Source organism: Neodiprion virginianus, chromosome 6 (assembly GCF_021901495.1).
Source record: "Neodiprion virginianus isolate iyNeoVirg1 chromosome 6, iyNeoVirg1.1, whole genome shotgun sequence".
Classification (NCBI taxonomy): Eukaryota; Metazoa; Arthropoda; class Insecta; order Hymenoptera; family Diprionidae; genus Neodiprion; species Neodiprion virginianus.
The window spans coordinates 27069285-27096518 of NC_060882.1; the positions used below are offsets into that span (position 1 = coordinate 27069285).

The 27234-nt window shown below is 34.2% G+C and overlaps 6 protein-coding genes across 31 annotated transcripts in view; 2 read left to right on the plus strand and 4 right to left on the minus strand.

The window, feature by feature from the left end:
- LOC124307084 (potassium voltage-gated channel protein eag) overlaps positions 1-6237 on the plus strand; it is a 39213-nt gene extending 32976 nt beyond the window's left edge. For all 12 annotated transcript variants that reach the window (XM_046768420.1, XM_046768430.1, XM_046768428.1 and 9 more), the window contains one exon: positions 1015-6237. In XM_046768420.1, coding sequence (XP_046624376.1) covers positions 1015-2113 — 1099 coding nt within the window. In that variant the 3' untranslated portion in view covers positions 2114-6237. The remainder of the gene's footprint in view (positions 1-1014) is intronic.
- LOC124307106 (glycine N-methyltransferase) lies at positions 5978-8322 on the minus strand. Of its 2 annotated transcripts, none has more exons than XM_046768494.1 (5): positions 8121-8322; positions 7489-7853; positions 6831-6966; positions 6518-6638; positions 5978-6421 (listed from the first exon to the last, which is right to left on the minus strand). In XM_046768494.1, exons 2-5 carry the CDS (start codon positions 7820-7822, stop codon positions 6122-6124), a joined length of 891 nt encoding a protein of 296 aa, XP_046624450.1. In that variant the 5' UTR covers positions 7823-7853; positions 8121-8322; the 3' UTR covers positions 5978-6121. The 2 variants fall into 2 exon arrangements, with proteins under 2 accessions (XP_046624450.1, XP_046624449.1); XM_046768493.1 differs by having other exon boundaries at positions 7489-7825; positions 8121-8320.
- A 450-nt stretch (positions 8323-8772) lies between these two features.
- LOC124307090 (serine/threonine-protein kinase PAK mbt) lies at positions 8773-14014 on the minus strand. Of its 2 annotated transcripts, none has more exons than XM_046768451.1 (5): positions 13995-14014; positions 12291-13135; positions 11255-12207; positions 10949-11102; positions 8773-10801 (listed from the first exon to the last, which is right to left on the minus strand). In XM_046768451.1, exons 2-5 carry the CDS (start codon positions 13113-13115, stop codon positions 10640-10642), a joined length of 2094 nt encoding a protein of 697 aa, XP_046624407.1. In that variant the 5' UTR covers positions 13116-13135; positions 13995-14014; the 3' UTR covers positions 8773-10639. The 2 variants fall into 2 exon arrangements, with proteins under 2 accessions (XP_046624407.1, XP_046624406.1); XM_046768450.1 differs by lacking the exon at positions 13995-14014 and adding an exon at positions 13792-13928.
- Positions 14015-14325: 311 nt separating this feature from the next.
- On the plus strand, positions 14326-26901 carry LOC124307105 (mitochondrial 2-oxodicarboxylate carrier). 11 transcript variants are annotated; one of them, XM_046768492.1, is made up of 7 exons: positions 19216-19565; positions 20331-20713; positions 20871-20933; positions 21320-21619; positions 21730-21884; positions 21971-22114; positions 24765-26901. In XM_046768492.1, exons 2-6 carry the CDS (start codon positions 20435-20437, stop codon positions 22089-22091), a joined length of 918 nt encoding a protein of 305 aa, XP_046624448.1. In that variant the 5' UTR covers positions 19216-19565; positions 20331-20434; the 3' UTR covers positions 22092-22114; positions 24765-26901. The 11 variants fall into 11 exon arrangements, with proteins under 11 accessions (XP_046624440.1, XP_046624444.1, XP_046624441.1 ...); XM_046768482.1 differs by lacking the exon at positions 24765-26901 and adding an exon at positions 19633-19709 and having other exon boundaries at positions 19217-19565; positions 21971-22429; XM_046768487.1 differs by lacking the exons at positions 19216-19565; positions 24765-26901 and adding exons at positions 19587-19709; positions 19803-19878 and having other exon boundaries at positions 21971-22429.
- Positions 15133-18912, minus strand: LOC124307096 (ectonucleoside triphosphate diphosphohydrolase 5). 3 transcript variants are annotated; one of them, XM_046768463.1, is made up of 3 exons: positions 18478-18912; positions 16113-17450; positions 15133-15939 (listed from the first exon to the last, which is right to left on the minus strand). In XM_046768463.1, exons 1-3 carry the CDS (start codon positions 18496-18498, stop codon positions 15862-15864), a joined length of 1437 nt encoding a protein of 478 aa, XP_046624419.1. In that variant the 5' UTR covers positions 18499-18912; the 3' UTR covers positions 15133-15861. The 3 variants fall into 3 exon arrangements, with proteins under 3 accessions (XP_046624419.1, XP_046624420.1, XP_046624421.1); XM_046768464.1 differs by lacking the exon at positions 18478-18912 and adding an exon at positions 18204-18345; XM_046768465.1 differs by lacking the exon at positions 18478-18912 and adding an exon at positions 18090-18223.
- On the minus strand, positions 23209-25308 carry LOC124307110 (uncharacterized). Its single transcript, XM_046768500.1, has 3 exons — positions 25036-25308; positions 23643-23691; positions 23209-23360 (listed from the first exon to the last, which is right to left on the minus strand). Exons 1-3 carry the CDS (start codon positions 25306-25308, stop codon positions 23350-23352), a joined length of 333 nt encoding a protein of 110 aa, XP_046624456.1. The 3' UTR covers positions 23209-23349.
- Positions 26902-27234: the final 333 nt, after the last annotated feature.

The following is a 27234-nucleotide window of genomic DNA, read 5'->3' on the forward strand; positions in this document are numbered from 1 at the left end:
TCAGGTTATTTTTCAGGGTTCATAAATCGCAATTACGAAGTGTTTATAAAATTCAAATTAAACGATATAACATACTCTAAAAATAACGTTGACTCTTTGTCTGAAACACATCTGAACACATGTATTTTGTTTTAAAATTATTAGTAACATATTAAAAGTAGCTGAATTAATCAAACGAATGAATTAAGTATTATTCAAAATATGTGAATAATTTTTTTAGTGGCAAGTAATGAAGAAAAGGCTTTTTTAAGATCTTAAATGATGAAAGTATTGGGATATACTTTCTGGGACACAAGCGGCTTCTTCCATGCTTTTAACTAACAAACACAATGGAATGCATGTGACAGACACCCTCTAGGATTCAACTTTCTCTTTTCTACTGATATTTTAATGAATAACTGCAGATATATTTGTACTATAATCATCACTAAATAGAGCTGTTCCGAGAACTGACATTGTTACTAATTTTTAATAATTGAACTAGAGATTGCTATGCGAAATATCAAGTGTTAAGGTGCATCCGCAGTCTTTGTATACTTAGAAGCTACCAGTACTCAATTATATTATTCATCATTACCGGATTTAAAAAATGCACAAAAATCGTTACCTGATCGTTGATTTGTTGTCTCAAGAAGCATGATTTGGTCTGCAAATGGAACACGATTCGCTACCGTCCCTAAAGAAAGTGTACTGTTTAATCTAAAAATAACTGCATGACCCGGAAGCTTTAAATTTTTTGGTAAACAAGGCAGCAGCTCTGTATAGTATAATGATAAATCAAATGAACAATCCTGTACTTTCATACACACACATATATATATATATACTATAATTTTTAACCCTGTAGGCACCTTGTAGGTTGCTCGTGAACACCGCTGGAGCTGTACCCTAGCCTTGTAGCTTTGTATCGAAAAAAAATTTACGGTACTTCTTAAATACGTTTGTATTTTTATTAATTGCTATTTCTAGCTTCGTAAATCTTATTAACAGAATCCTTTGTGTGTTTTGGTACAGGTTCCGCCGAGAGAGACATAACACAGATGTTGAAAAAGCGGACAACAAAGAAAATAAGGATGGGGAATCTTTGCATTCCAGAAAAATGTCATCGAGTGATGAGAACAATGCTAATCGTACACGACCTAGCAAGTGGGGCCGTTTACTAGGCAGTTCTAGTCTAGACTCTAGTAATGAAACAGGCATGAATGATACTTTCAAACGTTCTCTAAGCGCCAGAGATTCAAGACCTAGCTCAAGTGCAAGTACTAATAAAGTTTTCCCAAAGCTAGCTAAGCTAGGGAGTACTGGTGCAACTATCGAGGAAGTCAGTGATACGGAAAATTTGAAAGAATCAACACATGTACAAAATTTAAGTGCAGATTCAAAACAATTAAGTCTCAGAAGACTGGAAAGTTATGACGGAGGTCTGATATCACAACCGCATAATGACAGGGAGATTTTATCTGCCGTTTTAGAAGTTAAGGTTGATTTAAAGTTGGAAGTTCAAAAGGTTAATCAGAGATTAGCAAAGATAGAAGACATGTTACAGACTCTGATGAATCGCGTCTCTGTTAGTAGCACACCAATGACTGTAGTTCCTGCGCATAATCAAAATAATTCTACATCGACTCATTTGCAGAGCGTCAGTTCTGCAACACAAGGAGATAGTACAGAACAAAAGTCTGTAGATTCTAACAAAGAGCAATCATGCGATCGTTTCAAATTTCAAGAATATACGCAATCGCATTCTGATCGTTCTAAAGAAGTTTCAGATAGACTTATGAGCTGTCCTAGTGAATATAAAGCCCCTAAAGAAGTTAGCAAAGAGTTGTTCGAACGTTTAGCCCAGGCCTCAACCTCTCGGGATGACGTGAATCCTTTGGGACCATTAATTTTGAGAAAACGTAGGAGCAAATCGCGAAATAAAGGTGCAGCTCCTCAAGCCCCTCTAGCTACGCAGCCTGTGAGTCCTACGGATGCGACTGAAACTACACAAATGCTCGAACCTGCTGAAGAATCTGTAACGTCAAGCGCAGAAGCACGAACGGAAAGGCTAGAGCGGACCGAAAGATTAGAACGTAAGCGACCACCACCCAGACCTAGAGAATATTCATGAAAATTCGCTTACCATTCTAAGAAATTATCAGTAAATAGCGAAGTTGCAAAATACATGGTCTAGTTTTTGCGCCGCAAAGTCATCTTCGAATATATTTCGATATTTAATCTCTGACATAGGTTGCTTGTATAATAATAATTGTTTCATAATACCACCAAATTCTAGTTGCATTTCAGATTTTTATACCTTACAATCGCATGAATATTTAATGACGTTTGCGATATCATATGGCACCATTGTAATTTTAGACTTGTATCGGAAGCTAGACTTTCATCACACACATATTGTGTATTAGTTTATCTGTTAAAAAACTTGTACAGTCCAAGCATAACGTTTTTCTGTATCATTTTATATCTTTCATACTCATCGAATTATGTCAGTCGATGAATTTACATCTTACCTGATTATTATGGCTGTATTATTAATTTTGTGGCGCAAAATCAGATCGGCAAAATTTCTCAATTGGAGAATTATTGTTTTGGAAAAATGAATGTTCAACTTAAGATCTTGTTATTGTAGGAGGGCTTTAGAATATCCCTTTAGACTCAGTAAATTTGCTGCTAAGTTCAACGTAATTAAGACATGATAGTACCGATACGTGAATTATAAAATCCAATAGAGTTTGCTAATTGGTTAAAAACACTTGAACCTCTTTGGTGAAATTTTATTTTTGCTGTAAAAACAACACTATTTCCTCACGTACTACAAATTGCTATAGTGAACTTCGATCTTTTTACGTTCATAAATAACTTGGATAACCGAACTGAAGTTGACACGATCAATTATGGAATGATGTTGGTGTTCAAGTTAATTTTTAGTTTGTACAACTTTCTTATACTCATTAATAATACATATTATATTACTTCCATCTAAGTTCTGGATTGATAAATGATGCTTAGGAATCGATGATACATTCAAATCTGTGGACCAAATCGTGCAGGGTTTGCTTTTACTCTGAATCACTGAGATATGATAATCTGCAACTGAAGTGTAGACTCTAAGACATAAGTGTGTGTTGTATAAAAGGATAAATGTAAAGACACCCTACTTACCATCTCAGATAATCATCTCTGATAAGCAATAAAAAGGAAATCTCGAAATCTGAGGCATGCGACCGAATGATAATCAGCGTATTACTTAGCAGCAGTTTTATGAGCATAACTTGATATTCTATAAGTCCGATGTAGGAATTGCCTTTCATTTGATTTTGCTTGCTAAATACATCTTATAAATATGACAATGTAATTATGACAGACATTATGCAAAGTAGCTGAAGCTGCAGAATGTGATATGGAGTAAGGCCACATTTGTGCAATAATAGCTTGCGATGACTTTTTCGGACATCGAAATGTTAAAAATACGGAATAATTTAATTCTTATGATTAATTAAGATATCGAATGAGTAGTTACTCACCTTTGACTTATAATTAAATCGAACAGAAACACCTAAAAATTCGTTAAAAACTTATTTGTATGTATATGTATATGTAAATATACATAAGATATATACAGGTGTATATATAAATAATGCATGTATGTATACATAAAAATAAATTAATAAATAAATTTTATTAGGAAAGTTTATGATACGGTCTACTATAAGATATGAAAAAAAGTTAGGTTTTTACTCGGGATGCCTGAGAAATTTTTAGAAATTTTATATTTGATGCTTAGCGATAGATCTGCCTAAATAACATAATTTAATGAGGAACTAAAATTAAAAGCTAAGAAAAAACTTGTTATAGCCAGCAAGCGTGAAGCAAACCTGTTTGTCTGGTATTGATCAGTTGATTGAAGTAGTTAAAACTATTGTTGTTATTTAGTGCTAATGAATGGTAATATCAGAGATGTTTTGTTATATTATGTCTCTTGTAAGGAGGTGTGGTAGGTTTGGTATAAAGAATATAAAGCATCCTGCTTGGAACATTTGAACATTCTGCAACTTGACATCATATGTATGTAAATATCATAATTCAAGCTCATGAGTTCACTAATTAGAAAAAAGTAGTTGTAAATACCTTTATTTCTCTGGTAAACCTCTCTGGTATTAACATGCGTTATTAATAGATATTTTCTAATTCTGTGCATTCTGGGTTGATGAAAGAAGTTTATTAATTTTTATATTATTTTCGTATTACCAGGGAACATTTAAGCGAAATGAAAAATGAAACCTGCATACTCGGCACTCCCAGTAGCCAAATATAGCAATACTAGGTATTATATTACAAATATTACAATATAAATATTATGGGTAAATGAATAGTCAAAAGCAGACATTATATGAACGTTTAGCGGCCAATTGCTGTAGCTCTCTACAAACTGGTTTCAAAGTCATAATCCAATTGCCTTTATTGCTAAGCAGCCTGTAATATTTTATTACATTCCTCAACATTGACAAGACATACATATACCTACTATATTTATTAAATCGTAAACTTTGTACCATTCTTGTAAATTGTAATGAAAAGTTGCAGCAAACATTCTGCAATACAAAGTGACATGAATTCTTGTTAGATGTATAATTATTACTCTACAGAGAAGCGTTTTAACATACAACTCTGTAATGTCCAAATACAATTTAATTATAAACAATTTAATGCTTATAATAAATATTTGAACTGTAATAACAACGGACATGCATTGACATGTGTTTAAGAAAGTCATATATTACTCAATTGATAAAAGTCACTTCTGTATTGTATAAAAGAACCAGGTATTTATTATTTTATGTGATAAAACAATTCTGAAATTGTAATTTAAGATCTTATACAGCAATATGTTTGCTATGTAAGATATAAATTAAAATGATGAAACTAAGAAAATATATATATATATATATATATAATTTGTTGCAAGTTAGCAACTCTGCAGCTATGTGAATATCTAACAAAAGAATGAATTTAAATGATATCCCACAATCAAAGCATAGTACAAATATGTAAGATATCTGTAATCCATTTACGTTCTGGAGTATGACAAATGCAATTATAACAATTAAACCTTGAGGGTCTTGTTGTTTAGGAAAAAGCGATTGCTTACTTAAAAAGTTTTTCACTTCAAATCATTTCTGTCAATCAACTATGGAACATGTACTATTTATAGTATCATGATTTTTTCACCAAAGACGATGTCGTATATGACACGAACTTACTATTTCCAACATGTTTTCTTTTTTCAACACTTTGAATAATGTTGGTCAACGCTAACAATGCAATAATCTATGCGGAATGTACATGAACATAAAATTCGAACGTTATAAAAAAAATTCCAAAGATCTAATTTCTTAAATAGAATTAAGTACCTGCATATGTGAGAATATAATTTCGCAAAATTATAGTATATATATATATGCAAACCAAAGAATGTAAATCAGAGTTGAACTTGTTTCTTATTTTTCATTGGTAAAAAGTTGTTAATATGCAACGTGCGTTAAATATATCTACGATATCTTACACACACGTATGATATAAATTGTTGACAATTGAGAGTCTTTAGTCAATTTTTTAGTAATTATTATTAAATCTAAAGCAAGCATGGAATCACGAATATCAATAACTATTGCTAAAATAATGAAAAAAAAACTTATGAAAAGTATAAGAAATTTAAATGCAGTGCATTTTTATTCTGCAATTGGGATCTTCTGATCAATTAACAGAATTCCCACACAAGCCTTTCAATGACAAACGCATACTTGTATATTGAAAATATACTCAAAATGAAAAAAAAAAAAATAGTTCTCTATCCATTTTCCTTGTACAAATCCTAGTACAGCGCCTGTACATTTACAATCTTTTGGAGATATATGCGTATGCAACAGTTGAAAGTATTTAGGAAGTTATGAATTGGTAGATAATTTAGCGAGGATTTGCAAAATGTATCGTATATTTCATTTCATGTTACAACTCTAATTTTTGTACAACAATAACAAGACTTCGAGGTATTGATGATTTTCCGATTCAATTACTCCTCCGAATTTTAACTCAGTCTGAACTAATTCACATTTAATATCTATTCGTCTCTTTTTTGTAGAACATGAATATAGAAACCTGGATTTTTGATTTGATCTAGTGGCTTGAAGTCACCGTAGATGGTATGCTTTGCAGTATAGTGAAAAGCCTCATTCAGCATATCTCGAAAAATTGAAAGTCTGTGAGGGTAATAAGATAATCTAAACTCACTTATGCGCTCAGAATTATGATCATTAGAAATTTCTCCATCACCTAAATCAATCAAGTAATCTAATGCTACTATAGCTGCTTTTCCGCTCACAAACAATATCGAGGTTTTAATGTCAGTCATATGTGAACTCTGAAACCAAAGGTTTAAGGTATTATAATGAATATTGCAAACTGATATCTTGGTCGAATTCCATCAGTATAAAAAAAAAAGTTATCAGGAACTTACATTATAATATATGCATTTGGATGGAGTGAATCCTGTTGCAATTATATCATCATAGTTTCTGTGATCAATTAGTAACAATCCACCTGGCTTTACACAACGCTCAAAGTTTGCAAGTGCCTGCCTGGAATACAAAATGAATTATTTTAAACGGTTTTCATAGTTGTGATTATTGTATTTATATATATAATACTGTAAATTCACAATGACTGAAGAAAGCATATTTAATTTCCAAACATGTAGCTCAAACTTGACGCTCTGATCTCTTTAGAAAATGTTTATTTAAAAATTGTGGAAAGTAATCTTGTTTGTGTACTTTTGTTCCCTTTGATCTCCAAACGAGTCAGGCATGTGGGCAAAACTGTTTCCTAGACAGACAACAGCATCAAACCCTTCTCCAATTAAGTATCTAATGTCATCAGCTAGTGTTAACCAGTTTGCTTCTTCAATAACTGAAAAAAAATTTCTATTTAAAAATTATTTGAGAAGTGTTGAAACTAAATTAAAATTTTTTCTCTGTTCAGCTCTATGACTTTACGTACGTGCCAGAGTGATATAATACGTTTCATAAATTTCACAATGACTTCATATTTATGTTATTGCATAACGTTAGACAAGGAGATCAGATTTCTCATTTAACTCGCTAAAGCGATAGCCCATTGACCTTTTCCACTTTGGGAAAAATTAGTACCGTATCTGCGAATTATTCTTAGGCATATTTAATCTGTTTAACGTATGTTGCAATTTATTTTGCCACGTTGACTAGCTACCAAGATGAACTAGAGATAGTTATTGAAAATATGTGTACCATTATTTTTATAGATATCTGCATGCTTTTAAAATTGATTCTTTGCAGTTTAACGTTTAAGTAAGTTTAGAATAACATCTTGAATCATCTGTAACTGGAGGTCATTCAAAGTTGTATTGATAGCAAAAATTTCTGTACTTGTTTCTGGAAGACAAATGTTACTTACTCCAATTATCAAAAGCTGATTCCTTGCGGCGTGCCCACCTGGCTTTCAGTGCATATTTTAACATTTTGTCTGATGCATCAACACTAACAACTTCAAATCCTTCTTCCAGAAGCATTATTGAATCTATTCCAGTTCCACAGGCAACATCAAGAATTCGCTGACAACCGTTTTGTCTTAACAAACTCACTATAAAGTCCTTGTAATTTTGGGTACGTGACTTTTGGTCACCAATGAAGACTTCCCATACCTTTGCCGCCTTACCATCAGCGTACTGATCCCTTACACCTTCCGCTGCTGTTCCAAGAGAGCGAGTGCGAAATACGGAGTCTACCATTATCTAGTAAAAATGATCCAATCGCACAACACTTGAAGTTAAAATAAGAAGATATCAATTTTAGACTGGAAAGAGATATTTCAATCTTGAAAACAAATTGTTCTTTCATTGAACTTACTTTGCAATACTCCAAAAATTGAAAATTAAAAAAAAATATATCATTCACTCATTCATTCTTCTATTAAAATATAGATATCAAAAATGTATACGAACTTCAAAATAATTACAGACAAACGTATGGAACTCGAGCAGGGATAGAAACATCACTTTGAATTGATAATAGTTTGTAACTACTTACAGAAAAATGTATGAAGTTTATCCAGCAGTGGCACTGACTACACTCAGTTGCTCAAAAAATGCTATCCTTATTTATACTCTACTGCTTATCTTGAATTATATCTGTAGCTACTGTTTACAGTTCAACATGCATTGAACTGATGGGTAGTGAAGAAGTGTATACATCGACATGTAATAAGACAAAAATTCCAACGACAACTAGACTAACTTCGTTTGATGAATTATGGTTGTGTTGTGCTATTACGAGTTATATCCAAAACAAAATAACAAATTACAGTTTTAGTAAAATCGAAAGATTCCGAACCTTATCATATAAATTTAAACTCATGCTGAATTTGTAATACGTGTCATATGATTCTAAAGTCTGATGAAAGTATAGCAGTCTACTTGATAATAACGCTATTAAAATGCATGAAACGTATTTCTCAATCCAGTGGTAATCAATTTATTACTTACAATTACTTTATACAACATGTCGAGGACCCTTTAAGCTTAATTCAACACGTTTTATCATCAAATCCAGGTGATTTACAAAGTTTAAACGATTTTGAACTCTTCTTTTAAACAGAAAAATTGACCTTTCAATTTTTCTTGTTGTCGGTCAAAGTCAGACCTAATAATAACTCCTAGCTTCTGAATTTTCTTCTATATATATATATATATATGTGTATATATGTATATGTATATATCATATTTTATTGTGTTCTAGATCATACAGTAGATATTATTAATTTAATCAACTACAGTGCTCAGAGTTGAGGTTAGAAAAGAAGGAATAATAAGAACGTTCAATTATTATAAGGGAAATAATATATTTCTACAATTCAACAATTTCAATAAGTAATTGGCCCTTAATATGCTATGATACTTTCATACGGTTTGCCTGTATTTGAAATCCCTATAATATAAGGCACTTTTTAAACTTCAATAATTATTTGATTACGTCAATTATTATAGGATGCGGACCTTATCATACTTCATGTTACGTCAATTTGCATAAAAACTTTCCTACAAAACTGTGCATGCAAAGTGAACAGGTGATTAGTAGGTGACAATTAAATTTTAATACTTCCAAGGCTTTATAGAAAAATCTCATCCTTTGTTAGAATCTCAGCTTTTTTGGAATGCATTGAAAAATACAATCAGTTATATACTAAGCATTATTTTTCAGCCTACCCTGACAAACTCTAACACTGACAAATCAATTACTTATTTAGATATTCAATGTTCGGTGATTCTAAAACGTGTTAATTTTCTTCCAAGCATCAATTTCCATAAGTGGAATGTAATTTTTTTTCTTAATATTAGCATTCATCTAAGATATTAAATTTAATAATTTTTAAAAAGTGCTGGAGCGTAACATATATGTGAGAATGTGTTTTTCTGCAGATTCTTCAATTTATTGCAGGACTCTAGCTTCGATTATATCGGTATACGAACCAGATTTTTTTAATATAAGAGATATATGCAACCACCTTCAACAGGGTGTCCCAACAGTCTTTTTTCAAATTTGTAATAATCTGGTGTAAGTTTAATAGTAATTATAAGTTATAGTTACATTTATAGTTATCGTGGAGTTTAACATTTATTATCTATTTAATTACCTTTTTTTCCATGCATTTTGATGATGCATATTTTGTTATAACGCACAATATTTTAAATTAAATATTTACAATTTACTTTTGAATCAACATTATTCATACTTATGAGGCACTTACAAATGGTATGTTGGTTTCTATTTTTTCTACATGCAACGAATATAAGGCTTTTATTATTATAGTATCGTGTATAAAATATTTTCGTTTTTTAAAGCTGCCAGTTACTGACAATATAAGTTGTTATTTAAAATGGGCTTGCTGTGTCCCACAATAACATAAATAACACGGACTGAAAGCTTAGATTTTTATTTACCTAAGCACATGCTTCAATATCTGTGCAAATTGAAGTGTTTGCGAATAAAAATGACACTCGAACTTTTTTTTGTGACGGTTGTAAGGTTACACTGTTGTTACTATATCTATCACGATCACTATTATAATTTAATTTTAGCTGCCTCTTAGCAAATTTATTATACATGAGAATGTAAGAAGAGAAAAAAATGAGGACGGTCAGTTATATGAAGTTGAAAAATGTATCACATGAGAGATAGCAGCCATAGTTACAGCAGAATAATTTTATGTTGTAATAAGATTTACCTAATATTCATGCCTTATTTGGAATATTCGAAACATTTCAATTCTAATATCAGGTGCTAAATAGAAATTACAAGCAAGAGTCAAGCATTTCAACATCGTTATAACGTGTAGCTTGACATTGGTCTTATTACATACATAATGAAACTGAAATTGTTCAGCATTGTCAGAAAATATTGTACAAAAATGATCTTTCCATTCTTATTGAGGTATCTACTTGTGTTAATTCGATTTCTGTTCAATTTCCAACATCTGTAAAATATTACTTTTGCTTTTGAAATGAAAAATTTTCAACTCGTAGATTGTGTGGATACCTCTACAGGATATTTCAACAGGTTGTATGCCTTGCACCACGCATCAGTGGTATCAGAATGCTGGGGCTTTGAGCCTGCCTCAAAAATGGATGTTGAAGTAACTCAGCAGCCGTAGCTCGTTGGGCAGGATCACGTACCAACATTCTTTCAAGGAAACCTTGGAGTCGAGGGCTTACCTGAGAACATAAAATGGATATTTTTGTAAATTATATTCATCAGCTTACAACTGTTTCAATTTTACCAAAGATTCACAATTTTGCCCTTTTTTTAAACAATCTTTTAGCACTTTGTCTTTATTATTTGCATGGGGAAATAATGCCTACCTTGTGGGAATTTTTTAACTTAGGAGGTGGCATGTCTCTTATTCTTCGCATCGCTTGCAAAGGTGGCTCATTAAAGAATGGCGGCTCTCCATCCACCATCTCTATGATCATGATACCCAGCGACCAGATGTCAACTTCCGGACCATACGGTAACCTATTTATTGAGGAAATATATATATTGCGTTTACATAGAACAAGTAGCTTCAGTTCATGCTGATAATGAGAAATAATTATGTGGAATAATCGGCAATGATAAGTTTTATAATTTTGAAGATTGGGCACAGTAATAATTATAGTGTATCGTACCTCGATATTACTTCAGGACTCATCCAGTAAGGAGTGCCGACCAAGGACTTTCTTTTTGGTAGTTCTTGGGAGACTTGGGCACAAAACCCAAAGTCTGACAATTTTACTCTACCATCCGCAGCAAGTAAGATGGAATCAGATTTAATATCTCTATGAATAACTCCCTGAGAATGTAAATATGCCAAAGGTTTTAGACACTGGGAACAAACAGTGGCTATTTGACTTTCATCCATCCTTGAGTGCGTTACTATATCTGTGAGCGCGCCACCTTCAAGATATTCCATTACAACCCACAATTCATCATTGACCAAAAAGCTATCATACATTTCAACGATATTTGGATGGTGATAATCGCGCATTATCACAACTTCATTGAACAAGAGTTCTCTCCTTTGTTGTTTCCGCAAATCCATTTTTTTCACCGCCACTTGACGGTTAGTACTTTTGTCTGTAGCTATACAAACTGTGCCGGTACTTCCCTCTCCTATTTTCAAGAAGTTTTCCAGATTTTCTCTCGGGTCTCCTCGGCTGACTACCATCTGTAAGGCAGCTCTAAACTGTTCATGCGTTAATCTATGCTCAGCACTTTGCTTGTTTGCATTACTAGCTGATCCAGTGGCCAAATTTCCTGATGACACGGAACTCTTCAAGTTTTGATTCTGATCAGGGGTTGAAGTTGTGACAGGAGTGGCAGACGTTGTTCCAGATTTTGATAAATTATGCATGGACTGGGAGGACTCAATTGGCTTCTGGAAGTGTGTGTGTATATTCTGAGAATTCTCAAGAACCCCGTAAGCTTGAGAATGTTTAGTGAGATTATGAGAGCTCAGCTGACTCAAAGATCTCTGCGAAGCTATGGAGCCAACGGGGGATATCTTTGGTTGAATTTTTTGAACCATAAGTCCGTGAGACATGGTATGATCTCTGGATGCAGGAGAGTCAACGCTTGCAACCTGAATTGTGAAATTTATAATTACTGAAGGATTGATTCGTGCTTTTTGTTACAGATTATGATATTATTCACAATCAAACATACCTGAATGCTCCCGTTGTATTGACCCATTGATTGACTGCTGTTAGACGGTTGATTAAGTCTTTGGAAATCATGTTCTGAAGGCTGAGGAGTATTTGGATTTGAAGTTGGTAAGTTTGGATTATTGCCAACACCTTGTAAATTTGAAATGGGGCTCAAGTTTTGGAAATTGAGCATTAGGTTCTGACTATTCGAGTTCAAATGAGTCAAATTGGGCGAAGACTGCATATTTGGATTCATGTTTTGAACATTCGGAACGAAATTTGGTAGATTTGGATTTACGTTCTGTGAATTTGAATTCATATTTTGTACGTTAGGATTTAAATTTTGTAAATTAGAAGGCAAGTTTGATGAACTTTGTCTGTAGCCGTCTGTATAGGAGTGTGGTTTTCCAAAATTTGAATAAGTTTGAGGTTGAACAGTATTTGTCGTCATTTCCTGCCCCTCAGGGACAGATGGTGGAAGATTCGTATTGTTTCTGTAATCTCTCCTGAGCCTCGGAGGGCTCGATGACCTCAAAGAATTAGATCTTGCAACATTGCTTGTTTTCGGCAAGCCATTTTCGGTGGTTTTGTCACCTGGTATTCTGACCCTAGGATCATTATGACCTCTGACAATTGTTTTCAAGTCTAAAATTTCGGTGGGTGTTATTTCACTCGGATCAACCAGCGGTAAAGGTCGATTAGTCGGATTGTTGCCAACAATCGAAGCCCATTGTAATGGTAAGCCAACAAATTTACCCTCACGTTTGTCAAAACCTGTGTGAACTCTGTGTTCAAAATTTGTTGGCGTTGAAATTTGTGGCTTTTTCTTCTTCTTTGCAAACATGATGGCAGGGTAGTCGGCTCCTGTGAAAAAATCCTATATTCATATACTTCAATCTCATGATACGAATCAAATCAAATAGGTTTTTCATGCGCGATTAATACTACTTTCTGATATCGATAATTGAGAAATTAAATTTTGTACATCTCGGCTATCTACAGCAACATCTATTTGCTTTTAGGACTTAGCAACGCTTTTTGTTATTGGTGTAGGAAATTTGTATAAACCCACATACTTAAATAATGAGAATGTTTGAAAAATTGATATGTAACTTTTCTTCGGTACTTGGCATTGAATAATGAAAAACAACTGAACAAATGAACTTTTACAACAAGTATGCTAGATGTAATTCTAACAGTTGTTCAACAGGCTCAACTTCAGATTGCTTGCAAATACAAACATGTATCACTGCCTAGCCTGTACCAGACAACAAATAGTGTGATTCCGAACGGTTTCGCAAGAATTCGGTGAATCCGTCAATAACCTGAATACCTTGAAGTCGAATAAAAATATCTTTGAATAAAACAATGTTAAGTGGGTATTGTTAAAATCGGTGAAATCGTGATTTATTATCATTAATGCCTTAGGAAGCCAAGTGACAGCAACGCCTTAAGTGATGGCCTAATTTTAAAAACAAATCACGATCGAATCAACCCAAGGAATTCACTATGATACTCACCCGACTTGCATCAAATAATACTTTCACCGTTTATTTCGAATTATTCAAATAGTTTTTACGCAAAATTTAATCATAAATTTATTGTCTATCCCTTCAGCAGGTTGTTTGCACGGTGGCGCTCCTAGTAGACAAAGCATCAATCCCGCGAGGAATTAAAATGGGGCGCTGTGACGTAGAGCATATGTAAAGCATTAAGTATCTACCTATATCGCATACGAAAGAGCGCCATCCTCATGGGTGTTACTCTGTTAAAAAATGCGTAGCAGCCTTTAAGCTCTGTCTCTAAGGTCTCTACAATATCACGTATGATATTGTAGAGATCACGTATGATATTGTACATGGATCAACTACGTGACAGCAGTGATATACTCTCTATTTATCATACTCCGAGGCTCACAATGGGCAGCGTATGCGCCGCATACATCGCATACATCGTCACGATCGTCACATTGACGGGTATTCTTTACACGTGTTGCGTACGTGCGGTGTTGCAAGCAGACCGGGCTTTACGCATCCATTGAGAGTTTCGAGCATACGCACGGGGGGCGTTGACTGTTACTGGCTACGTCGGCTACGTCGTGTGTTAGACGAAAAGAGGGCGAAACTAACCCTTGATATCGAGCAATCAGTCCTACGGCATTAAATATTTCCTGACAATGAATTTTCGGCACTATACTAATACTTTCTAAGAAAATATACTTCGTGACGCGAGGATGAGTCGCTTAATTTACGCATTTCGTTGATCTGAGCCGGTGGCTGCGACTCGAGCGTCACTCGCGTTTGGACAGCGCGCGGGGAGTCACGTGGTCGGACTTGGACTTGTGTCGCGCAATTTAAACCTGTTCAAACCGCAAGTATTCGATGTGTGGTGCAGTGAAGTGAAAATAAGAAATTCCTGTTGGTCTGAAAAATTACCAAAGCCCGAGTCAAATAGTCAGTAAGTATCGTGTGGATATATTTGCAATCTCTATTCTGGATTCAATTCTATCTTGGGATTGGTTTGTTTTTATCAATTAATGAGAGTCCATGACAGCTTATTCAACATATTTTTTAGACAATGTTAGCAAAGTAGTTTTTTGCTAAATGCAATCTAGCAATGCTAAACCTGTGCTGTGCTTAGAGGTTTTTTCTTTCGTATTTTTTTTTATAAAATTCACAATTACAAAGCCTTTCCCAAAAGTATCGGTTTATAAATCGTGCAATACAGCTATGTATCATGTGATTTCATGAGCACGCTAATTCAAATATAATGTTTCGGCAACCATTTGTAAGAAGACGACTGTAACGTTCACTTTTCGATTTATAAGTGTTTTGAAAAAAAATGACACAGGTGAAAACGTGTTTGCCTGTACAAATTTGGTAACTTTTTATTATTACTTTTTTAATACAAACAATCAGGAAGTAGTAATGTTTTACATAATACATTAACATAGATAATTTCACTTTTCCAAGACTTCGTACATACCGATGATCAATGTAATAACAGTTTACTTATGTTGCATATTTTCTTCTATAGTTTCTATTACTTAACTGGAACATAAGTAACGACCATTCGAAATGTGGTCAACAATCATAAAAATGCTTTGTCTATATCCTATACTATAACCTTTTTTAAAATTTCATAGGTAAATGGAATATGTGTTAAAATGTAATGATATTTTTTTCAAAAAGGCACTGGGAATCGATGCATGTTGTCCACATAATTATATTTATACGTATAGTATATGTCAGTATATGATTTCAAATATATTAATCGTCATATTTACAAAATTGAGTTTATCTATAACTGCAGTAGTCTTGTTGAAAATATCATTAAAATTAATCTTTGTGCTACTTATATTGATTTTTTGTTTCAACATGTGCTTTAATTTCATAGATCACGAATCGTACCATTCCTTTCTCATTATAAAAGTTACGAATGGTGTATTGTAACAAAAAGTTACATTTAAATTTTTGACTTACTTAAAATCTACCATGATAGTTCTCTCCTGGAGTACCAGCATATCACATACTATTGACACGTTGCAGAATTTTTTGCTATACAAATTTTTCATCTAATATGTAGACACGTCAGAGCCCATTCTGCAAAATGTTGAAAGCTGCCCCGAGAGCCCAGCTCAATTCGTGAGAATTAATTTTTTTGTACAACTGTAAATAAAAATAATCATTGGACTGACATGAGTAGTAACTTGTGAATAATGATGAACAGATGAATCAACATTTTTTTAAGCGGAATTATAATGTTCAAAGATTCAATGATAATTTCAAACAAAATGTGCATCGTACACAAACTATGCTGAAAAGATTTTGTACCAACTTACTTGTAATTTAGTTGCTGGTTGTAAATCAAAGCCATCTCGAAGTAAGACATAAATGAATGTCAAGTCCAAGCATATGAATGGTTGGTCGGTATTCGGATAGTCGCAGCTTTCAGTGGCTTGTTTCAAGAAAGTACCAACTGTAACAACTCCGCCAGCAAACGGGTCAATGAGTCCCACTTCCGTGGCTCGATCAAAGTAATACGAGAATGCCATAATTTCTCGGTTCTCTAATCCCAGTGGTTTGTTGACAATCGTGCCAACATAATTCCTGACAATTTGCAAACATTCCGCGAATCTGACAACTGGTCTGTCCTCGTCGACCCCACCAAAGTTTTGGGTCTTTACAACTTTATGGGTTCCATTGAGTGGACCTTTAACTACGTAATTTACTCCGCCGTAACTCCAGTCAGTGGATATTATAGGATTAATACATTCCGAACGTATCTCTACTTTAGATCCTGCAGAAGGGGTGTTTTCCTCTATTTCTAGATTCTGGCCATATGTTAAAATTGCTTTCCTAGCTGCCATAAGCCCCATGCCTAAATAGCTATGAGTATAAATGCTTATATTATTGTTGAAGGCATTGATGGAAAATATATGCTTTTCTTGATCTTTAATATGATTGCTATCAGGTGCAAAAGTTACTTGTGTGGACCCACCACCCAAATCTAATGCTGCTACTGTGTTTTCATGACTTTGTGGCGTTAGACGATCTAGTAAAAAATTGACTGTGAACCAGGAAAATATTCCTTCATCAGTACCGTCCATTATGGATACTGAGTTTTTAGAAGTTAAGAAACCTGAATTTTGAAACACCTTTTCACATTCTTCGAGCAATTTGTTGGCCTTTTCTTTTGGTAATAGCCTTAAACCAGCCGTTGCTTTCATACTTAGGGGAGTATGTTGCCATTCTGATTTTGGTATAACAGTTTTGGCTTTGTTTATTAAAATTTCCAGAGATTCAGCACCTTTTGCTGGATTATCGGCAAAAGAACTCAGCCCTGGTTTTATCTGCTCAAATAATTCATCGTCCAGAATTAAATTTGAATTTATTATCGATTCGTGGAAACTAAAAGCCAGTACACGGCTTCCGGTTGAACCTGCATCGATAATCACCGCGTAAAACGGTTTCTGAAGATTAAGCGAAAACGCTAAACGATCTAAAGCTTTACTGCCCATCCTAACTGGTTTTAATCCCATGGATATCCCTATATAAACCAGAACAGCTATTCCAATTATAATTATCATTATTATGTTAGTCCTATTTGGGCGGTTCATGGTTTTCGTCGCGCGCGGTGCCGTGTAATGATTATTCGAGCTCCCATCTTGTGCTTCCAACTGAAACGACAAAACAATGAAGATTAATTGTGTATAGAGATACATCAACGATTATTCAATGTTAACACTATATTCTGAATACACTAACAATAAGCTGCAAATCTAATAGGTAAAACGCAAGCATAGACTGCCGGAGCTTGCTTCCAGATAACTGAGGCATTTGTACACACGACTCAGCAATGTTATTTCAGTCAAGTACAAATTAGGTGATTGCATAATCACTTAATTAGAATATGTATATCATAAGAACTTACTGATAACGTTCAATTAAAAGAACAAGTACGAAAATATCTGCCATCCATATTTACTATTTTACGAAACTCATATGATTTTTTTTTTTTTTTATGTGATAGCAAAATTGAAATCTACAGAATGCACTTTGTTACGTTTAATCCACATTTCACAGAGCTAAATTATGAATTCAGGAAATTTATGTCCTATCTGATGCATGTAATTTTTTTTTTTTTTCGCAAAGATATCAGAGGTTTTGCTGAACTTTTTAGGTTATTAGACATGTTCGTAATCGACAAACACGTTGTTTCACTTATTACTCTTGCATGTAGCAATATTTTCGATAAAAAACCTTGAAATTGCAATCTCGTTTAAAATTCGCAAGCAATCGGAACACGAATTACATACCTGAGATAAGACACAAATAAGGTATCAATGATATTACGATCCTTTGATAAAGATTTACAATGTTCAGTCCACAAACGGTATTATTGTATGCAAATTTGATTGTGTGACACTTACGAGTGTGTATTGCATTTAGTAAAAGCAAAGTCAATGAATATATGTAAAGTAAAGGAACATCGGTACACGCGGTATGCTGGAAACGTCAGGCATCGTTACGTTTACAATTTCGTCCGTCGAATGCCACGTCACATGATATAGATACCATAAATGACGGAACGTACTATACATTTAAATATATGAAACTTGTTGTTCGTGGAAATTTTTTATTTTTATTTTTCTCCCCACAACAATCCAATTTGTACGTACCGATGAAATTGATCAAAAAACATACCTTTCTTTTCCTCATTTCCATTGTAGCGGTAAATATGTATTACTATTGTAAGTAAATTTGTTGCAGAGTCCCAATAAGATCGTAAAGTGATCGGTTAACGCGTCAAGACCTTTGACGTTCTCACGCGACGACACGATGTTTTAAGACGAGTATTTACTTGACGAGAGTCGAACAGTTATTCAGGTGAAAATGACCGAATATATAGACAGAGATGCCATGGAACGATAACGTTCAAGGTTTATTTGCATCTGTCTAAAGAGAATCGTAAATTTATTCCTACAAAAACCCGACGCGATTTATAAACGCCAATTGGCATGCAGTTATTATAACTGCAGGAAATTGACTTTGACAGTCCACCTTAGATAATTTCACCTATATCTAGTATTTGTTATTGGACAATAGAAAGTCGTCTGATCGTGCTGACTGCTTATTCAGCTGTAGCTTATTATGCACTAGCCGCGTATCGTCAGTTCATTTTTCACGAACGTCGTTGCGAATTTGCTGCTTCACCGTTACGCAATACTGCGCGTAATCTTTTCAAATGATAGCGCAATTATATGTACTATCTAGCACGTAGATATGGGATAGAGATCTATTACCATCTATGAGATAGTACGTACAACCGGCGAGCAGTGATCGTGACTTGACAAATTGTATAAACGTGTATATGTTTCGTGTCACAAACACGTGTTACGCGCTGATAAAAAAAGTAAAGGCGATTCGAATATTATCTCTGCATGTTCAAATATTTAAAAATCTTCCCAATAGCGCCACGGACGACGACCATAAATCTTGCGTTAGAAAAAAGTTATACGTATATGATTTCAAAAATAGATTTCGGTTTCTCACGAACGGGGTTTGAAACAAATAGCCGAAGTCGAGATTCTCCGCGACCCAGTGATCATGAGTAGCTAAGCCAACGGCACAGCTGGAATTCTCAATTTGGATGCCCTCGATTATCGCTTAATTATACTATTCCTGGCTGTCGGTGCTTCAGTGATCGTAAATTTTATAATACAGAAATATATATAATAATTTTGAATTAAGAGCTACCGCATACTTTCACCATTTGGAAATGAAACTGAAGGGTAACTAGTTGTTTCGTCTCACATAAATGTTTCAACATCTTCGATGTAGCTGGTGGCTGTATTTCAGGATGATGATTGATCGCGACGAAATTTCAATGCAATCGACGTAGTTTTGACCACAGAAAAGAAGAACTTTGAATCGCCGTAATATTTTACATTTCATAAACTTCTAATTCCGCTGATTTATATTGATATACGCATCTCTGCCTTAACCTACAACCGATTACTAAATTCTAGCTGGTCCGAGATCCTCTATGTATTATCGTAAAGAATATTTCAGTGATTACACGAAAAACCGCCTTGAAAAAATCAAGTAGGAAACAAATAATCGAAGTATTGGATATCATAGGAACTATGTGATCAGCTCCGCGTAATCTGTGCGGTTACATTTTTTGTTTGCTTTTACATTGATAAGATTTATGCCTTACACAACAAGTCTGAATCTAACATTACTGTTTGTTGGGGATTTAGCAATGTGCGTAGAGCTGAATACTATATACTAATTGACGGTTAAGTTGACAATTTTGATTTAGGCATTATTGAATTTTTTTTCCACGACAACTTGTACGATTGTTTACATACAAGCAAAGCTTTCATTTGTAATATTGTATTTATTCTGGTTACTCAACAATGCAATTTACGTAGCTATCGTTTTACTTGTTGGACAGGCGTCTTTAGATGAATATCATTGACGTGTACGTTCTAGATTTTCTTCTCTTCCTTTTTTTTGCTTCAACTATGAACATTGTTAATTTTTTGTTTCAGTATCAGGATCTGATATACGTGTGGATACCGCAAAGAATTGTGGCAAGCTTTAAAAAATTCGCAATTTGCGAGAATCATTCAACCGAAGGAAAGTAATTGTGAAAATGGTACAGCAAAGGGAAGGACCAGGCCTTTTGAAGCAGGCCGCTATTCAAATCGGTGCTGGGGGTTCGGCAGGTTTTGTAGAAGTATGTATAATGCATCCGATGGATCTAGTCAAGACACGCTTTCAGCTACAAGTCAAACCCACAGCCGCAGACCCGACATATTATACTGGGATTGTGGATTGTATGAAAAAAATGTATGTGAGCGAAGGTTTCGGTGCTTATTGGAAGGGAATTATACCCCCCATCATTGTTGAAACACCGAAAAGAGCTGTGAAGGTGAGCAGATGACGCTATTTGTTGCGCTACTTATTTCAGCCTCACACTGATATTTAGATTTGTTGGAAGTAATCATTTATCAAAAACAAATGACTGTTTTTTTTTTCTATTAAGGAATCTATTCATATGTTTTGTAAAAACCCATTCTTTCTCGTAGTTTTTTACCTTCGAGCAGTACAAACAATTCTTCCTGTTTGGGGCGAGCAGTCCGACACCATTAGTAAGTTCCAAATATATTGATACTTGGTTTGCATGTAATACGTTACTTATTATCCAACTTTAAGCGGTATGTCTGACAATTTCAATCAGGTTCATAGGCTGTGAGAAATTTAATTGTTAACAATGAAACTCTAGGATTTTCATAGTTCTACTTAGCTTTGGATTTCTCTACCTACAGGACCAATGAAAATGGACATGGAAAGAATCTAACATGCTCAAACCCACTAAGATCCCTGAACCTTTCCACTTGAAAAGGTGTCCTGCTTATAAGTATGTTAGTTATCACAGATATGTGATTGTCATCAATTATGACTGTACTTAAATTGCTAATAATATGTTCATAAGGTTGGTCGAGGCAGAATTCAAGTCGAGTAATTCATGTTTTAGACATTTTCATGCGCTGGATTTTTTGCCGGGGTTACAGAGGGTGCATTGGTGAACCCTTTCGAAGTTATAAAGGTTCAGTTGCAATCAAATCGTAAGAAAATGAAGGAAAGCCCATCAACCATTTTAGTTACCAAGGAAATAATACGAACCAAAGGCTTGGGTTTAAATGGTCTGTATAAAGGCCTTAGTGCAACCGTTTTGAGGAATGCAGTTTTCAACTCCGTTTACTTTGGATTCTATCATTCTGTCAAAAGCTATATACCACTGAACAATGATCCTTGGCTGGAATTCTTTACAAAGGTGATCGTATAACAGACAATATTCACTTACCGTTTTTGCACTGTTATAGACTAGGCATAGCCATATTGAAAAATAAAATTTTGATGATTGATCTGTTTTTATCAATATAGGTTGGCATAGGATTTACTTCCGGAACTTTAGCATCGTGTTTAAATATTCCATTCGATGTCGCAAAAAGTCGCATACAAGGACCACAGCCCCAACCAGATAGAGTGAAATACAAAGGAACGTTTAGGACTATTGCCATAGTGTACCGTGAAGAGGGGTCTGTATTTCATTAGTTTATCTTTCATGTAAGGAACTGACGATGCATTTCCCCAACTGTAATAAAATACATGTTCAATATTACAGATTCCGAGCATTGTATAAAGGTTTGCTACCCAAAGTAGTGCGATTGGGACCTGGTGGAGCTATAATGCTTGTGGTCTATGATTACATGCATCACTTCCTCACACACAAATTCGCAAATTAAAAGGAATATTGAGGATTATGACCGTAAGAAATCAAAGTTTACCAAAGATTTCCTTTGTATGGATTGGCCACTCAAGCTTCGAGTGACTTGTTATTTTGCCTACGAGAATCATGTAGATTAAATTATTTCTCAGAGTAGTGGATCTGATTCATTTTATTCTACTTGAGCAAGATGATAGATAACTAATTTCTAGACCTGTGATTTAAGTGACGCATTTTCATTAAACATACTGTAACGTAACATTAAATATATCGGCTTTCAATATTTTGAAACTAACGGAGTAAAAAATATTTTACGATGTATATTAAGGATGCAGATAAAGAAACCGTGGATTTGAAGTGTCATTTAATACACATTATATTACAAGTGCTCCATACCATAAAAATTCATTACAACAAGCTTTAGCATAGACACAGATATTACAATTAATTCTATAACAAACCCCCGAGAGCTGTAAAAACGCTTACTTACATTCGTCTCGCAAATATTACATCAAAGGTGTCGTCTTACATGGGGATTACAAAATTTTTCCCAAAAGTTAAGTTGACTGCTTGTAATTATTGTATACTTGAACGACAGTTCAATTTTGGGAAAATATTACAAAAGTACGTAAAGTTTGAGATAAAACAAGACGACTCCTTCTGTGCAAATGTTGCCGGACAATTTTACTTCATACTGCAGCAAGCTCCATTTTCACTCAATGGTTGTAGAAGGGTGTAGCTGAAACTCAAATCACCAATCGATGAAAAATATACTGTTGAATATTGATTACCTTTAGCCATTTGGAATTACAATATATTCTCATGTTTATAAAAATTGTAAATGGGCAAGTCTCGTGTTGCCAAGTTTCAAAATTTTACGCAATGAAAAAAAAAAAAAAATGTTCTTATCAGCGTTTTATACACATAATATTCAGGATACTGAGCGTTTATGATAATAATAACAATAAGCAATTCTTTTAAAATGAAGTTATCAATGCAGTCGGCACTGTGCAGTGAGAGTACTCAAGAGGCAATGTACGTTAGATTGTTCGGTTTCTCTACAATGTACATTAGGTTTGTATTTTCATGCTTTTCAGATAGCAGAAAGTTAATTAATTTGCATTGTTTTTTTTTTAAATACTTGTCAAGTTTTTATAATCTTAAGTATGTTTAGTTTTACATAAGAATCATGTCGATACTCATACTCAACCTGTGGACATGTTGAAATTAATTCAATACTCAATAGGTCCAACCGCAGCTCCGATAATCCAAACTTGTTATGCATGGACTGTAACCAATCCCAAATAATGAATGATGCAAATCGGACACAAAATATCAGACTAGCGAGGCATAGGCCAGTTGAAACCATAACAATTTGTTAGTGTACGGAAATGGTTATGAAAGCATAAAATTGGTAGTGTCAAATCTTTGCACGTTGAATGAAATTTTTCTGCTTCAAATCTTCAACGAATATATTTCAGTAGTATACTCATCATTTTTCAAGTTTCTTAATAATGCTCAGTTTGAACTGGCAAACTACGCCTCGCTAGAAAATTGCATCGACGCCCACCTTTTAATAATTTCCCCAACAGCCGTGTGAACTCTGCCAAGCCACTGTTCTGCAAAAGTAAACATTTTTTACACTCTCGGAGGAAGATTATAGCGTACAACTAGAATTAATTCTATCCGGCGAAATATAAAGTTAGTTCCGTAAAATTTACTGAAGTATTTACACAAAAACAATATGCCAAACAACAGATTTCTTATGTTACGATGTTGTACTTATATTTTATGATATTAACTTGACAGTTATATTATTTTTTAATGTCAATTGTCTTGTTTTGTTGTTACTGCTTTCTGAACAAGCAATAGCAAAATGCTCAGTAATTAATAATAACATTCTACTTCTAGGTACTGATACAAAATTGAAAACAAAAAAGCATGTAACATATATCAGTCCAACTGATCGGGTCGATATTTTATAGTATGACCTTTCAACTATACATCTTGAAATTGATAGTTTCTTCATATACCCATGGATTTCTCATTGAATTAGAGAAATTTAATATCTGGTTTTCGAACGAATATATCACTTTTGGATATTGGTTTTTAGTCTTGACGATCCAGCAAGTTAGTGAGAATAACTTGTCATGACATATTATTCACTCCGACATCGAGTTCAGACTATTCATATGACAAATAGAGCAAAATTCCAGAGAAACTTTTTTAGAATTCACGTGTAAGCAGATACCAGCGTCTTTAAACTCCTCAAGTATGTTTGAGTCGTCGTACAGATTAGTTAAAGTATCCACATTATTTGAGGTGTTGTTTAAAATTTCATCAAAATTTGTGAAATTATCATAAACATTTCCACTCAAGCTTGACCATCCAGATGCATCTGTATTTGACACATCGACGTCGATTAATTCATCCAAATTACTTAGAGGTGAAGTTAAAGAAGCTTGTTTCTCAAAACCCAGTAAAATATCATCGCCAAATATTGAACCATTACAACTTTCTATGTTTTCATGATTTTCATCCCCGCTTATGTCTCCGTGATTAGACTTAGGAGATACAACTCTTTGAGTCGTAGGAATAGTGTAAGTGTGATCAAGTTCTGAATTTGATAGTACATCATTTGTAGATAATTGAGTTTTTGTAATGCCTTGTAGTAACCGTTGGTTTTTTCCAGGTGTACAATTTGCATTTGCTGCTAATTGTTCCAGAGTCGACTTACTGCCGAGCGACATTTCTCGCCCACTTTTGGAATCTCTATTAATCGACGCTTTGCTTAGTCCTTCGTTCATTGATTGCAACAACGCTGTAATGTTGGTCTTGTTTTTCAAGAGGCATCTGAGATAAGTGACTTCGCCCTTTAATTTCTTTATGTCAATATCCTGTTTCTGTATGACGTTAACCAAACTTTTACTCTTTTGCTGATAAAACGAAAGTTTATTTTCTACCTGTTCCAAGTGTTTCTTCTTCCGTATTCTGTTTTCTCTGGCTGCTTGAGCGTTCTTGTTCATACACGGCCTCTTCGAATGGCTCCGGCCGCCTCTCATCGTCACGTCCAACGAGCTCGACAACCTGTCCGCCTTTTTCAATGTTTTACAATTATCTTCGTCGTAATCGTCAAACTTCTCGTTACTTGAGTACGAATGCTTATACCTCCTGCGCCGGTAATCTTCGTCCGAAGAACTTTCGCTCGCGATATCGTAACGTTTTCCCGACGACATTTTGGTCCGCCCAAAAACTATGTATATTTATTGCGCCCAGGGAATATTTATTCCAGAATATGACAAATAGCTAGAAATTTTTTCTAACAATTCTCCCAAATACTAGTGTAATGTGATTCTGACGTTTAATCGTCATGAAAATGAAATTACTTCGAACTAAATTGACATTTTAACCGGCTTATAATGGAAAAACAGCAGGATCCTACTACGTTCGTAATTGGACAGACAGGACAGACATATTTGCTATAATGCTGACCTCTGTTCCAGCAGGCCTGACATTGACCCAATACACCCTATATAATGGGGAAATTTCGTTTTACAGTTGGCAACGCAATGTGGCTGTCTTCACTTCGTGGAATTCAAATGTTATGGAATATACTAGATATTTGCATTAGTGCGATTAGTGTTATGCCAATCGCTCTTACTGCTGAGTATGTAAATGAATCTGTAATTTTCAGTATGATTTTCGCGGAACCTTCAGGTCAGGCGACAACGCTTGAGGGAACAAGCATAGATACGTCGACGTCATCGATTTAAAGGCTGTAAATCTGCTGGATCACCGATCAGATCAATTGTCAATCACAATTTTTCCATTCCATTTTCGCCGGCGACAGGTAAGGAAAATGTGCTAAATTATTTTTGCCGTTGGTTTGGAAAAGTGCATACAGGGTTTGCCTGTCGTAAGGCGCTAATATTTCAGTCTTCTCATTTCTGGACCTTTTTTACTGACCGAAGATGTCTTTGGAAATTCTTATACACCGCAATTATTACATTTTACTGCAATAGATTGTTTCAGTAGAAATTGGTACTACCCATGGACATTTTTTCGCATGTAATCGGTATTTATAGCGTGATTGTAATCTTGGCTTTTTTTCACTAATAAATTTACTTGGTATAACGAGTGAACTTGTGAATGCCACTAAGCGTTGGTAATTCGAAAAGAGGAGGTTGCCAGCTGTGCAAGCAACACATTTTCTATCGTCTCACTTATAAAAATAAAAGAAATTAAACACATAGGTAGCATATGGTTTTGATAATTTTCTTCACAAACTATAATGAAACTAATATAAAGCGTTTGACAAATAATGTTTTTAATTAAATCCAAGTTTTGTTAAATAAAACAGAGTAATAATGATCTCCCTTAAATGGTAATCACAAATTATAAAATTAAAAATATCTAAATTCTGTACAGAAAATGATGAATATTGAAAAATGCATAAGCTAATAGCAAAATTGCTGAATCAACTCTACAAGTCTAACCAATTCTAAAATTTTAGAATTGAATTTGCATTAAATCTCGTTTAACAAACGTAATAGTCCGATCTTGAAGATGGTTTTATATTTCTAGAATAATCCAAATTTCACGAAATCAAGTTTCTTCTATCAGCTATATGTGGACGATAAACAATGCTATTAAAAAATTTTGATCGTCGCGATCATGGAGGAAGTCAGATTAATAATAAGTCTTAATTGGGTAAATAGTGCTCATTTCCATAAGGAATTGACAAGTAGTTGCAATAGATTGTAATCGCGAATCTTGCATCTTCCTGTGGTTTTGAAACAAAAAATCAAAAAATATTCTGTAATTTGCTATACAAGTCCGAAAAAATGATGTCAAAAGATATGGTTAAGGGTGGAAAAAAACCATCATTGAAGAAGTGCATAAAATTTGTTGGTCAGACAAAGCAAGTTTTTACTTGACAAAGCTATATAAAAAGAGTGAAATTAGAAACAATTGATTTGATGTCAGGAAGTAGAAACGCGGTGGATTAACGACTGCCAACAGTAATATACGGTTCCGCTTGTAGTTTGTTACAAAATTTATGCGGACTTGTGCAATAGAATTTTCCTATTTTGACAGTAAATATAATACTAGTGAATATGATCAATTTCTTAATAAATACTTGCAGAATTCTATTGCACGTC

What these genes read in the sequence shown, in the direction of transcription:
- LOC124307106 (XM_046768494.1), bottom strand. Translation starts at nt 7,822, where the DNA reads ATGGTAGACTCCGTATTTCGCACTCGCTCTCTTGGAACAGCAGCGGAA. An exon ending in ATCAGCTTTTGATAATTGGA is followed by an intron (nt 6,967 to 7,488) that starts GTAAGTAACATT and finishes ATTTTTTTTCAG; the next exon opens with TTATTGAAGAAGCAAACTGG. An exon ending in GGAGATCAAAGGGAACAAAA is followed by an intron (nt 6,639 to 6,830) that starts GTACACAAACAA and finishes TTTGTATTCCAG; the next exon opens with GCAGGCACTTGCAAACTTTG.
- LOC124307090 (XM_046768451.1), bottom strand. Translation starts at nt 13,115, where the DNA reads ATGTTTGCAAAGAAGAAGAAAAAGCCACAAATTTCAACGCCAACAAAT. An exon ending in AGTCCTGAAGTAATATCGAG is followed by an intron (nt 11,103 to 11,254) that starts GTACGATACACT and finishes CTCAATAAATAG; the next exon opens with GTTACCGTATGGTCCGGAAG. An exon ending in AGTTAAAAAATTCCCACAAG is followed by an intron (nt 10,802 to 10,948) that starts GTAGGCATTATT and finishes TTATGTTCTCAG; the next exon opens with GTAAGCCCTCGACTCCAAGG.
- LOC124307096 (XM_046768463.1), bottom strand. Translation starts at nt 18,498, where the DNA reads ATGGAAATGAGGAAAAGAAAG. An exon ending in TGGAAATGAGGAAAAGAAAG is followed by an intron (nt 17,451 to 18,477) that starts GTATGTTTTTTG and finishes TTGTCGTTTCAG; the next exon opens with TTGGAAGCACAAGATGGGAG. An exon ending in AACCAGCAACTAAATTACAA is followed by an intron (nt 15,940 to 16,112) that starts GTAAGTTGGTAC and finishes TTTTATTTACAG; the next exon opens with TTGTACAAAAAAATTAATTC.
- LOC124307105 (XM_046768484.1), top strand. Translation starts at nt 20,435, where the DNA reads ATGGTACAGCAAAGGGAAGGACCAGGCCTTTTGAAGCAGGCCGCTATT. An exon ending in CGAGCAGTCCGACACCATTA is followed by an intron (nt 20,934 to 21,319) that starts GTAAGTTCCAAA and finishes TTCATGTTTTAG; the next exon opens with ACATTTTCATGCGCTGGATT. An exon ending in ATAGTGTACCGTGAAGAGGG is followed by an intron (nt 21,885 to 21,970) that starts GTCTGTATTTCA and finishes TCAATATTACAG; the next exon opens with ATTCCGAGCATTGTATAAAG.
- LOC124307110 (XM_046768500.1), bottom strand. Translation starts at nt 25,308, where the DNA reads ATGTCGTCGGGAAAACGTTACGATATCGCGAGCGAAAGTTCTTCGGAC. An exon ending in AGAAGAAACACTTGGAACAG is followed by an intron (nt 23,692 to 25,035) that starts GTAGAAAATAAA and finishes TTACTTTTGCAG; the next exon opens with AACAGTGGCTTGGCAGAGTT.